This window comes from Engraulis encrasicolus, chromosome 10 (genome assembly GCF_034702125.1).
Source record: "Engraulis encrasicolus isolate BLACKSEA-1 chromosome 10, IST_EnEncr_1.0, whole genome shotgun sequence".
Lineage (NCBI taxonomy): Eukaryota > Metazoa > Chordata > Actinopteri > Clupeiformes > Engraulidae > Engraulis > Engraulis encrasicolus.
In genome coordinates, this window is record NC_085866.1 from 28,008,968 (window position 1) to 28,023,125 (window position 14,158).

Genomic DNA, 14,158 nt, shown 5'->3' on the forward strand with positions numbered 1-14,158 from the left:
GTGTGTCTCTCTCTTGCTATCATTTGACTCTGAAGAAGGTGTAGCAACACAGAAACGTTGGTCGCGTGTGTGCACAAAATAAAGTTTTGAAAACTAAGCTGCAGTGTGCTCCAGCTTCTCCTTTCCAGTGATGTCTGTCCCACTGTGATGCACCTGCAAGCAGGGTTGCCAGATGAGGCTGATGATTTCCAGCCCAAAAAATGCTGAAAACCAGCCTAGAAGCTCAAAATCCCGCCCAATTCTATTGATTTCTATGGCTAAAATTGGGCGGGTTTTTCTGCTAAATGCCATTTTTACCCGCACACGACCATCCTAAGCAGCCCAATTGGGCAGGAAACAGCCCAATCTGGCAACACTGCCTGCAAGCTGAGGGAGGGATGATGCATAGAGTCCCAAATAACTGGGTGTGGCCTGTGGAACTTGAGCATCGCAGTGCATTATGGGGATTGTTGTCACAAATCCACAAGCACTAAAACGTCATTTTCTGCCTTTTCTTGGCCAAGAAGGCACCAAATTAGAAATGTATGTTACTATTCTACTATAAATATGACCCACTTTCTATAACATATTCATGTCTCCACCGGTGGAATGCCCCTTTAAGACTGTTCAAAAGGACATTATGTTGGTACAAAGCAACAGCACTGCAAATGCAGGGCAGGGTTTCCAAATTTTGGGGTGTTTGATGCACCTCCCAGTGTTTCTCAACGGGGACGCTATTGTCCTCCACGGAGCGATGGGGAAGAACCCTTCGTTGATAAAGCTGAGTGGCGGCGGGGCTTAATTCCCATTGGGGGACTTTTCCCCCCCCCCAATACTATGGGGGCGTTGGGAGGCTTATGATTAGGTCAAGGTGATATTGGAATGCTTATGATGAGGTCAAGGGGGAATTTGCTCAAAAAAGGTTGAGAATCATTATAGACCATCTGAAGCGCTATAAGTCTTGATGGTGTGCAGAACTTAACTTGGTGATCAACAGAACCTACAGCTCACCCTTATGACTTCCAGATACTGCTTGGAGACATGCTCCGACAGCTCAGGCCGCGGCACTAATGTACAAGAGAGCTCTTCTCCGAAGCAAAGAGGCGGAGTCTCCACTGCGCCCTCTACTGGACACAAGTAACAAAGTCAGCCAAAGCCGGGACATTCTCGGCTTTTATAAAAGCCCGGAGGTGGACTGGGCCCGCCCACTGCACTGCAGCTTGGCGGGTAATTACAATATGGAGCAAATATTGTTTTATGAAAGAATTAAAGATGCAAATGAAATAATTATCCAGTTATTGCATAAAATATTCAATTCCCTTTGAAATTCCATGATTGCGCTTATATAAGACATATATTTATGTCATTAAAAGCAGTAGATAGATCCATGAGATCATGAAATGTAGGCCTACTGATATTGTCTGTAGTCTTACCCTGGCAAGTTAGTGAAAACTAGCCTGATAAACCAGCCTAAATGTGAGATTGGGTGTCTAATTTAGTCTGGCCCTGATGAATCGACACATTGGAAGGTTGTTGAGGAACCCCCGCCCCCACAAAAACCTGGCCCGCTTTCATTCGAAACAAATCTCTGCGTTGTGATTTGTTTGCCAGATTCATGGCATTCTGGCAGAATTGGAAAATGATGCGAGGCCAGACCCACTCGCATCCAGCAGGTGGTGCTGGTTTACTAGGCTAAGTGAAAACGTGACCACATTAAGAATGACTCGTGTACAATTGATGCAGTGGTTAAACATTCCTCTATGTGCCACACCTCACTTGAAATAGATCCAAAAGGCATGGTAAGCGGGCCTTTGATTACAAAATTTAGAAATATGACATTCTTTTTGAAAATAATCTTGAAAATGAAAATAGTCTTGCAAATGGTATACGAGTCTGAAAATGGACCATTGAATTTATTAACCCATACCCACATTTTGAATTAAAAAAACCCTCAAATCTCAAGAGCCTGAATGCAGTGTACAGTATATGTGTCTCCAGGCTAAAATGGGTGAAATATTTTGAAAATGGCAGCAGTTTGCTTTTATTCACATACCAAGTGTCCCAACTTTTTTGGAATCCACTTTTTGTATGTAAAAATAAACAAATCAATGATTGGAATAGCGCAAGATGTGGGCTATGCATCTACAAGCCATATGGAAATAAACTTTTTTCATGACAACAGTTTAGCAGTTAAGGACAGTCAGGTGATAAAATGGCCAGCTCAATGTCAAGAACTGCTACATTGCAAGCACCACCACAGAAAGTAAACCAAAACATGACTTTGAATAAATTAACACATACCATTTCAGCTATTGAAACAATGTCCAAGACAGGACTTAACAGTCGTAAATACAATTCTCATCAGTTAATGTAATTAACTATTATGTGTGGTCCTTTTGTTTTTATCCTTTGCCTTTTATTGCCCCTGTCTCAACTGTGTTGAGCCGTTATTTTTTGATATTCATGAATATTCCACAAACCAATGGTTTTTGCTCAGTTTTGGCTGATGATATATTTCCTTTGTAGTATTCCCCTATATTTTGTTATTAGTTGGGGTTTGTATTACATTTTAATGCAGTAATGTTTAATTTGAAATTGTAATGTGTATTAGCTGTTAATGTGGGTTTTTATTTGTACTATATCTCACAGGTGATCCAGCTGTCGGGATCGGGGTGCAGAGGCACTTTTTAAATTTAGCTGTGGAGAAACTGCAGCAAGGGTTCCACGTTCACAGTGGTGAGGCCCCTTTTTTTTTGGGGGGGGGGGGGGGGGGGGGGGGGGGGGGTTTGATTACCCACAGACATACTTTAATCTTACTGCAAAGTGGTAAAATAGTTTTCTGGCAAGTGAAAATTCCAATCAGACTGTAGTCTCATTTTTGTCACTGTTTTACCGTCAGCATCAAAGTGTAATTGCGACTGCTTGTTTCATGTTGTGCCAAACATTCAGATACAGTGTTTCCCGCGGCGCTCTCTAGTCAAGGCAGCCGCCTTACAGTAGCAAACTCAGGACACCATCTTGGGAATGCTCCTCAAAAAGTAAACTGTCCAGCTTGTGCAGCTTGTCGCAAAACCTAAACTACAACTCCTACCATGCCCGATAAAAGGCTACGCTAGGAAGACCCGCCCCTCCCTCAAATCAAGAACAAGAACGAAGTTCTCTATGTAATCAAATATGGGCTATAGCTTTTAAAAATAGATCAAACGGTGTGTTGAGGGCTTCAAACTGGTTTCACAATAGTTGTGGCTGGCCCTATTGAAGGGAATGGCTTTTTAGCCTCCTGCAGCTGACTTACAGGCTAAAACAAACAAACAACCTTTCCTACCCTCTTTTGGCTACAAAATTTTGAGTAACTTGGAAGATTTGTTGAATCAATATTGGATCACTGCCGTTTTGTTGGCAAAACGTCTGCCTTCCTCCTCTTTGCTACACTTTGAAAATTCTCATTATGAATGTCAGGGGGGCTGTCATTAATGAAGGCATAAGCAACATTTGTGCTTTATTTGTTTGAAAAGTGTTATATTTGCAGCCTACATTCATTTATTTCTTAATTTGAAAACCAATATGCCTAAAGATACTGTATCAGATGAATTTAGCCTATGTCATTTTAAAATTTCTCAGGTGTCAAAGTCAGCAAGGCACATAACTCAACACTGCTCTAAGGGAAACTGTAGGCCCTGTGTCTATACGATAGACACATTTTCTCCTCTCCCGTCACCGTAAACTAAATATGTATGTGTAGGCCATGTGATTTTGGCTAGTTAACCCCCCTTGCCTCGACTGCTCCTTGACCACCTTGACTAAGCAATTTCCTGCGGGAAACACTGAGATAACTTAATTGAACAATTCTGCTGCATGAGTTGTCTTAAGTGAATGTAAAATATGGTGATTTCCATTTACCAGACATGACCAACGTCACCTTGCTGTTTGAAGGGGAGGATGACCACCTCCTGCCTTCCACTTCTGAGTCTATAATAGACATTGATCTATTCATTGTCGCGGGGAGGATCATAGGACATTCGTTCCTACATGGTGGCCCACCACTGTATGGCCTAAGTGAGGCCGTTGTTCAGATGGTCGTGCAGGGGACCGCAGACATGTCTTCAATGACCGTGCGTGACGTTGCTGACTTTGATTTGAGGGGCACGATCAAAATGGTAAAAAGTTCCTCAGCTTTTCTTTTGCTGCATTATCATGAAGTAGTTTGTCAGCAGTGGAATCAATATACTGTTTGTGTATTTGAAACTAACTTTGTTTTAATGTTTCAATGTAACGTTTTAAGTTGGATGGAGAGGCTGAATTGACCGGCGCTGAGGTGGACCAGATCAACCAACTGGCCCTTTCCTGGGATCTTCCGCCGCTGTCCTCAGGGAACCGACAATACTTGTATCAGAAGCTATTAAAACATGCGGTGAGAACTAGGTTCAGTCTGTGTCAAATAATCATAGGTTTCCCTCGGTTCTTTGCCCAAACTTGACAAAGAGCTTTGTTCTCAAGGACGCAAAGGAACAACTAAAATCCTCTTTCTTTTGTTTATTAAAAGCAGGGTTGGTTAGGTTGAAAATCTTCTAAGAGACAAAAAAAAACATTTGATTTAGTTGACTTTGAACTTTCACAAATGAAAGACATTAGGCCTACTGCAAACACAATTAAGTAAATAGTGCAAGCTAATTGTAAATTTATGCCAATTGGAGTTATGTTTAACAGCTGAAACAGATGAAACAAGATCAAAAACTTGCCTCAAGTCTTGTTAAGAGTCCAGCACAAATATCCACTTAACATGCGTAAAAACATAAAAATGTGGATGTCTCGCATCCTACCGAGACCTAGCACATCACAAGGCCGATCTGGAACTGCAGGCTGATTGATTGGATGTTGGATCAGCCCGCCCGTGGGAGTCTGATTGTTAATTGTATCCGTGGGTGTTATTACCCGCCGTCAGGTGGCAGCTGCAGCTGGGTGTTACAGCTGGGTGCTGTGGTATTGGATCCTGGGAGTGTGGGGTGTCTACTGTGCCCTGGTGACCCATAGCAACTGCCCCATCGTTAACTGGTTAAAATCAGTTGAAAACAAGTGTTAAGTGGCCAACACGGAACTGCTGTGACGTTCACTTCCACGATTCCAAGCATATTCCATTCATTATGGTTTGAGATGCTTGTGAGGCTTTGAGCTTCGTCTTGCCAGTGTATGACCTCTAAGTTGATCCACTACCAAGGCAAGGACTCTGTTTCGAGAAGTTTGAGCACTCTGCACTCTATGCCACCTATTGGTTTGGAGGTCTGGAGCTTAGACATTAGTGAATGCTGTGAATGATGTGTTTGTAAAGGCTGTTTTCTAGGCATGTGGGACAGTTGGTCAGCCAAGTAATGGTACATGCAGTTGAGACCATGTTACTGGGAAACGCTAATTATTTGCACTGCTAAGAGTTCAGCACAAATATCCACTTAACATGCGTAAAAACATAAAAATGTGGATGTCTCGCATCCTACCGAGACCTAGCACATCACAAGGCCGATCTGGAACTGCAGGCTGATTGATTGGATGTTGGATCAGCCCGCCCGTGGGAGTCTGATTGTTAATTGTATCCGTGGGTGTTATTACCCGCCGTCAGGTGGCAGCTGCAGCTGGGTGTTACAGCTGGGTGCTGTGGTATTGGATCCTGGGAGTGTGGGGTGTCTACTGTGCCCTGGTGACCCATACTCATGAACGACCATCCGGGTACTTTGCTCTTAAATTTGCGTTACGCCCCTTTATGGGTGAAAACAAACCGAATGTCTCATTGACTTACATGCTAAATCGGCTAGCCTAAATGAACACATTCCATGCTTCAGCCACGGCTGTTTGGCTATATTATTTGAACAGCCGGCAACACAACACGTTTTCGGCATGTTGCGCGTGAACAACGATAGTCTACAGGTCCGTATCTTACGTTTATTAAACCCCAACATCACCAATTGACTTGCATGGGTTGTTTTCCCCCACAAATGGGCGTAACGCACATGGAAAACGTCACGCCGTTCATGAGTATAGCAACTGCCCCATCGTTAACTGGTTAAAATCAGTTGAAAACAAGTGTTAAGTGGCCAACACGGAACTGCTGTGACGTTCACTTCCACGATTCCAAGCATATTCCATTCATTATGGTTTGAGATGCTTGTGAGGCTTTGAGCTTCGTCTTGCCAGTGTATGACCTCTAAGTTGATCCACTACCAAGGCAAGGACTCTGTTTCGAGAAGTTTGAGCACTCTGCACTCTATGCCACCTATTGGTTTGGAGGTCTGGAGCTTAGACATTAGTGAATGATGTGTTTGTAAAGGCTGTTTTCTAGGCATATGGGACAGTTGGTCAGCCAAGTAATGGTACATGCAGTTGAGACCATGTTACTGGGAAACGCTAATTATTTGCACTGCTAAGAGTTCAAGGTACAAACCCCAACTCCGATGAAGTTGGGACGTTTGGTAAACAGTGAATGAAATCAAAATGCTATCATTTTCAAAACATTCAATCTATTCATTAGATGGAGAATAGTGAAAAGACAACATATTAAGTGTTAAAACTGAGAAAAAATATTGTTTTGGGGGACATATGTACTCATTTCTAATTTGATAAATCCAACACGTCTCAAAAGAGTTGGGACGGGGACAATAAATGGCAGAAAATGTCGAGGAAGACTAAAAACAAAACAAAAGACAACACTTAACAGTTAAATACATTAACCGATGAGATGATTTTATATAAAAACCAGTGTTAATTCCTATCTTGGACATGATTTCACCAGCTTAAATGGTGGGTGTATTCCTTGTCATGTTTTGCAATGTTGTCCTTTCTGTAGTGCTTACAGTGTGACAGGTCTTGACCAAAAACCCACCATTTGATCACCTGCTGGTCCTTATGATGGAGCCAAACTGTTAAAACATAGTAGAGAATGCAATTTGACCTTACTATGTGGCAGTAATCGAAGATCTCCCTTCAAAATATAATGCATGAGTGGCTTTTCATGCTGTTTAAAACCCATTTATACCATTCAGCACTGTATTTAACTCTACAGATGAGTGAGAACATCTTAACCAATGCACTACTGCACCCGCATGCCATCATGGAGGCTGACTTTTGAAGCTAGCACTAACACAAGTTGGATGGTCCATTTTTACTGTAGCACAGGATGTACAATGCTCTATTATTGTCAAAAAGAATGGACTTCTACAACTTCTGCTGACTTCTGTAAGCAAAGGACAGTTTCCCATGTCTTCTGGGTCTATTTCAAGTGAGCTCAGGTGCTTAGGAGAATCTTACACCCCTGTATCATTTTCATGCATTAAGCATTCTTAATATGGTCAATTTTCAATAGCTCTAATTCCTGGAGTACTAGAATGAGACTACAGCCAATATATATTTCATGATGTCATGAACCTATACAATGATTTTATTAACAAAAATATGTCTTATATACACTCAATCGTGGTAAATCAAAGGGAATTCAAAAATGTATGTAATAACTATGGTAATTATTCCCTTTGCATCTTTAATTCTGAGTGACTCAGCCTCTCTGTGATGATCTTCTACCTGGACACCTATATTGTCCGTCAGTACAATTCATTTTGAAATGTTCTTCTTTGTTGTTTTATCTTATTTGGATGTTTACTAAATTTCACTGATCCCCGTCCCAACTCTTTTGAGACGTGTTGGATTTATCAAATTAGAAATGAGTACATATGTCCCCCAAAACAATATTTTTTCTCGGTTTTAACACTTAATATGTTGTCTTTTCACTATTCTCCATCTAATGAATAGATTGAATGTTTTGAAAATGATAGCATTTTGATTTTATTCACTGTTTACCAAACGTCCCAACTTCATCGGAGTTGGGGTTTGTACACTGTGCAGGAAATGGTCAAAAAAGGTACTGCAACTATGCTGCTCATTGAAACAGGGTTGCCTATAGCCAAATTTGATCTTTTCATGAAGACTAAGTAATAAACTAATATTTTCTATTATAGCACAAGTACAATCGTTTTTGCAGCTAAAAAAGGCTATTTCTGGAAATTTAAAATGGCGGACCATGGAGAACATCCCTCTTTTCATGTATGAAAAGAGCATTTTTTTTAGTCATAATGAATACTTAGAATTTGATGGTGGTGGTAAGTATTCATGAAAAAGGTAACATTAGTGAATGGGTATCATGAATTCTGGAAATAAACAACTAAAAATCTTGCACGGTGTACCTTTAAGCTATGTCGCACTTACTGTATGTATATTGCTTCATTCTGGGGACATTTTTGAAATCTTGATTGGCGTTATGGTCACAAAGAATGGAAAGATAGAAAAACATTAGGAAAGTAGTATTTGACAAAATGCAAGTATATTAAAGGTTTATTGAATTCTCTGGCTTCCCCAGGTGCTAGTGAGACGTTCCAGGCAGGTTAAACAAATCCGGAAGGGCTTGAAGGAGACCAATGTGCTACCTATGCTAAAGGAGAGGCCAGACACAGCTGAGGTGTTGTTCCCCAGGGCCGCTAGTGTTCTGGACTGTCTTACCCTAAGTATTTTGTATGTTAAGTGACTGTTCATAGGGGGAAGGGGTAGCCGACCTGCGTATCCTCGTTGCATCTTGTTGTAAACTGCATCTCAGTTCAACCTCAGACGTTGACCACATTCTCGACATGGTGGACAACTGCAGAGTAAATGTCTGCCCCAAAGTACTGCGATGGACCATTGGGGTCAAAAACCTGCCACAGGTTTTCAATGTTGAGTGGAGTCACCAGCTCAGGCACGTGCACTCCATCACCTGCCATTTCTGTGACGTCTATGTCTTGCATATGGATTTCCTGAAAATGCATATAATGCAAATGATTAAAAGTTCAAGGACTTTGCAAAACAGGTGTGGTGGCGCTTTGAGTTATTGGGCCATTTAAGTTCTTTTTTTAGCAGTTACAGTGGCACAGAACTTAACATGCAATAGGCTATGTGTACCCGCAACAGGGGTAAGGAAGGATATTCTGACTGTTCATTAGGCTTTACTGTAAGTTTGCTTTTAATGATTCCCAAATTAATCACATTTCATGCTGTGCAGTAGCCTAGCAGAGATGCCCTACTGTTGCTCTCTTACCTCAATATTGTCAGGGGGGGCTACAGTGTTCTGCCTCATGCCAATGGCCCACAGTTGATTTGGCGTGAGATTTCGCTCGCTGCGGATGGGGTGGTTGTTCCACCCTTCTGTGAAAGTGTCGAGACAGTGCTGTATTCTGGGCAAGAAAACAAACTGGGCGCAAAACAAGTGAGAAGAATTTGATGGGTCAAGCAGGCTATCCTCCTCCAGGCTGTGTAGGACATGATAGAAGTTGGAGGTCACAGCAGTCCAAACATCACGCCACAGACGCTCTATCCTTTTGGGGGGGGGGGGGATCAAAAATTTGAATTCTGGCAACAGCTTTAGCTGCGAACAAAATTGTGAGTACATGATATTCCTGTTACATTAGCAGCACTTATGCTTTAGAACCGGGGTCCCCAAACTAAGGCCCGGGGGCCGGATATGGCCCGCCAGGCCCCTTTGACCGGCCCTCCACCTCTCTGCATCTCACCATTTGAACTGGCCCAAAGAAGCAGTCCTCACAGAAAAAATAAATAATGATAAAATTTATTTTTTAATATTTTGTTTTGTTTATGAACAGGCCTTCCAACAGTTTGTACTTTTCATTAACCTAGTGTGAATCACCAGAGGTTTCTGGTCTGGTATCTCACTTCTTTTGCAAAGTACTCACTTCTTTTGCAAATCAATTGTAATGATGAAATATTTAGTGCTACAAAATTATGGCTATACAGTGGCCTATACAGCCCACATGATTGATCCCGGCCCCTGATCACGGTCAGGAACGATAATGTGCCCCCCAGAGAAAAAAACGTTTGGGGACCCCTGCTTTAGAATTAGGCATATGTTTAGAATTCCCAAATCATTAAACTCCTTGCCTCTGATTGTGTACACTTTTGCCCGACATGAAGCTCCCTCTTCCACAGCCACGGACGGAAAACATGTAGCGGGCTATTTCTACGTTTTCGACGCCTTGGTCCCCCCTGACCCTTGACGTGTTCGAAGAAACAAAGTGGCATTATGAGACTGCAGATAAAACGGACAGATATTTTTGTTCTGAAGAACACATACACACACAGATAAAACGGACAGATATTTTTGTTCTGAAGAACACACACACACACAGATAAAACGGACAGATATTTTTGTTCTGAAGAACACACACACACACACACACACACACACACACACACACACACACACACACACACACACACACACATCTGGTTACCTAGATGGGCAGCCGTGATTGTCAACAGCCTCAAGGAAAAACTGAAGTGCTGTTGTTGCCCTGTTGTTGTTGGCAATGTGTAAGTACAGGACCTATCACAACCGGTGAAAAGAGACAGTCAGTCCCGCCCCTGATCTAGGGTTAGGGTTAGGGTTAGATCGTTAGATCTCATATTTTATTTCTGCTTTTGCAGAAGGATTAACATGAACAACATCATAATGAATAACATCACATCACTCCAGCATAACCACTCCTTCCGTTCATATACAACCAACTGTACCAAGTTTCGTTCTAGTCCCGTGACCTTAGTTATTGGCTACTCAGCTTAGAATCTGGCCTTATGATGCCATCTACTGGTCACAATGTGCAACAGCACGATTAAACTAAAACACACAACTTCTAACAGGGCAACAAAAAGACAGAGAATGAGAAAAAGAGAATAACAAAAGGACAAAAATGGGGGGTCCACTAACACACACCATCATAGTTGTAACTTGTTACCTTTCTTGAAAATCCATCAATTCCTCCAAAGATCACCATTCCGTATCTGTAACATGGAACAATTTATTAAAAGCAATTCACGTCTTCATGTCATCACTGTCTGGGGGGAACGGGGAGTAGAGTAAGGTAATAAACTTAAATATTGCAACTTAAATTTCTTGACTGGGATGAACTGTGTTGCATTCCTCCAGAAAGTGATTGGAAGACTGAGTATGTTCACATTTTTCCATGGTTTATTTTTAGAACATTTTTGTTTTTTCAATGCAAATAAACAAAAGGTACAATTAAAACACAATTCACTGCAATCAAACCCCCAACCCCCCTCCCACCCAAGTCCAGACTGTGCCAACAACAACAACAAAAACAACAACTAGGATTGACAACAACGACAAAGAAAAACACACAAACAAAACATAAAAACCAGAAATGGGGGTGGGGGGTGGTATGGTCTTACGCCATGTCTAAGGATTCAACGTAGGACAGAAAGGGCATTATCAATTTTTGACACAGCTCCTCTCTTTAGATGCCTGATCTTTTCCAATTTGGAAAAGAACAGGACATCTTTAATCCAAAGGGAGTGTGAGGGAGGGCGTTGAGATTTCCAATAAATTAAAATTAACCTCCTAGCTAAAAGAAACAGAAAAGCAGCAAAGTCTAATTTAGATGAAGATATCTTGATGGTGTCAGGGAGGACTTCAAACAAGGCTGGTATGGGACATGGGTCTAATTCTATTTGCAGCATCTGAGACAGAAGAGAATTTAGAACACCAGAATGTATGTAAAGAGGGACATGTCCAAAACATATGCACAAGAGTGCCGCGGTGTTGGCAGCATCTATCACAAAGTGGATCAGTGTTAGGATAGACACGGGACAGTCTAGCTTTCGTCCAATATACACAGTGCAAGAGTTTGCATTGAATCACCCCGTGCCTAGCACACACTGAAGACGAGTGGACACGGCCAAGGATCTAATCCCAGACCATTGTCAAAATCCATTCCCAAGTCTTAAAGTGATACTGTCCCATTTTTGGAAATAAGCTTATTTTACACCTCCCCTTGAGTTAAATAATAGGGTTTTACCGTTCTCCTGTACTGTCAACCGTTCTCGGGGTATGGCAGTGCAAATTTTACCTCCATGCTAGCAGTTAACATTGAGTCCTATGAGACCAGCTCGCGGCTAACTGGTCTCATAGGACTCAATGTTAACTGTTAGCTTGGAGGTAAAATTTGCACTGTCATAACTAGAAAACGGTTGACAGTACAGGAGAACGGTAAAACCCTATTATTTAACTCAAGGGGAGGTGTAAAATAAGCTTATTTCCAAAAATGGGACAGTATCACTTTAAGACCAGAGTTCAAGTACAGTTTCGTCAGAAGAAGAGCAGTGTGATAGTATAGTTGTAAATAACATATGTTTGCCATAAACGACATAAACTAACCTGATTAATTTGTGGTTTGTGTCCACATGAAGTAGTGAGAGAGGAGCTGGGACACTATAGGTCCTTCTCACAACACATCCCAGCCTCATCATTCTCTGCACTACTCCAATGCCATCAACCCGATGCATAGATTCCCACACCCTTGACCACTGGACCCTGTGCCCTAAAGACATCAGCTGGCCCTTTACCATCCTGGTACCTATAAAAAGAAAGAAAAGAATCACTGGAGATTTAGAACAGGCGAAGACACTGATTATGGGACCGACAATAGTGAACTCCTGAAGTGTCTGGAAATTGTTTTTAATATGCAAATATGTTTTATAATAATAATATCAGCAAATTGAATTCGACAAAGTGCTGGGTCCATTTTCTGTAAGTTTCTGGCTGTTGACCCTGCAGCTGACCCATGGACACCGGAGGAGATGCAACAGGCAGCAATGCCCACCAGGTTTTAACATCTACCTGTATAATCCTCAAGTATCTTTGCCAATTGTGACGCATCACCATTATCAACAATTGCCAACAATTTCAACAGCCTCCATTACTCTAATTCAGGGGTGTCAAGCCCAAATTTTCAAATTCACAGCGGGCCAAAATCCAAATGTAGGATAATGTCTTGGGCCAAATTCAATATTTATTATGTTGTTGCGAATTCTATGCTTAATTATGCAAGTTGAATCATTAAAAACCTTGAAAGTAGTGTGGCGGACTAATTTCTAACAGACATAATGTTGAGATGAAGTGGATCTTACACAAATCACAGTAGAGAGGAAGGAATCATAAATCAATGGGGTGATTCTTTTTTTTTTTCTTTCTTTTTTTAAATCAAGGACGTCTTAATCCAATAACCAATTGTTGTGTAATATACCCACCTAAATTGGGGGAGCCCTCTTTAATTCGAGAGATGAGGTGGTCAAGCTCCTCATCTGACATAGAGCTGTACCGGTCCATTTTCTTTATGCCCCACTGCATCATCCTGCGCTTTATAGTAGACTGCGACACACCAAGCAGTGTGGCAATGCAGGGAATTGAGAGGTCAGTTTCGATCAAGTCCAACAGGTGATTCTGTGAAATTGTCAGCCTTGGACGACCTCTCTCTCCTGATGCCTGCTCCACTAAAACAGCTGTTCTTCTGTTGTCAAGGTGGTCATTCAAAATCGTGAGCAGCTGGAGAATAGCATTGTGTACCTAAACAATATGGGTCTCAATTATTTGTTGAATGAAATATCAAACTTGAACAATTATTATTTCTGTAATGTGTACACGTCATAAAATGTTGTGCACCTGTGTTTGTGGAGGAGCCATATCATTATTTAGAATAAAGACCTGAAACTTACCTCAGGTGAAATACTGATGTAGGAGCCCAGTGAAGCAATTAAGTGCGAATCGCTTCTGCACACAAAGTCCACATAATCCAGGTCCAAGGGCTGCCTTTCCAGTGCCTCCTCCAACCTTGACTGTAATCTTGACAAAATATATCTTTCCACCATCTCCTGAAAAAGGGTCCAACATTGTCATGTTCACTTACAGCACAGGGCATTAACACTATGCATACAGTAGCCTGACATGATACATGTGCTGAACAGTAGGGCAAGGCAAGGCAAGGCAGTTTTATTTGTATAGCGCATTTCATACATAAATGCAATTCAATGTGCTGTAAAGAAAAGGAAAATTAAGAAGGAAAAATAAAAAGTAAAATAAAATAAAATGAATGCATAATAAAAAGATGTAAAAAGATAAAAGCAAGAAATAAAGGAAATAAGTATAATTGGTAAAAATATCAAAAACTCTAAGAGAATGCTTCAGAGAACAGCTTTGTCTTAAGTCTGGTCTTAAAACTGTCAACAGTAGGGACATTTTTACTTCCTCAGGAAGCTGATTCCAAAGCTTTGCAGCATAGTAACTGAAGGTCGCCTCACCACC

General features: G+C 41.4%; 2 protein-coding genes across 2 annotated transcripts; one reads left to right on the forward strand and one right to left on the reverse strand.

Moving 5' to 3' along the window:
• The first annotated feature begins 876 nt into the window (after window positions 1-876).
• LOC134456162 (uncharacterized) lies at window positions 877-8,539 on the forward strand. The gene is made up of 5 exons (XM_063207567.1): window positions 877-1,206; window positions 2,629-2,715; window positions 3,883-4,136; window positions 4,262-4,390; window positions 8,375-8,539. The coding sequence occupies exons 1-5, from the start codon at window positions 1,050-1,052 to the stop codon at window positions 8,537-8,539; spliced, it is 792 nt and encodes a 263-aa protein (XP_063063637.1). The 5' UTR covers window positions 877-1,049.
• On the reverse strand, window positions 8,116-13,733 carry LOC134456161 (uncharacterized). Its single transcript, XM_063207566.1, has 8 exons — window positions 13,573-13,733; window positions 13,108-13,423; window positions 12,236-12,434; window positions 10,797-10,842; window positions 10,296-10,387; window positions 9,943-10,053; window positions 9,086-9,362; window positions 8,116-8,804 (listed from the first exon to the last, which is right to left on the reverse strand). Exons 1-8 carry the CDS (start codon window positions 13,723-13,725, stop codon window positions 8,616-8,618), a joined length of 1,383 nt encoding a protein of 460 aa, XP_063063636.1. The 5' UTR covers window positions 13,726-13,733; the 3' UTR covers window positions 8,116-8,615.
• Window positions 13,734-14,158: the final 425 nt, after the last annotated feature.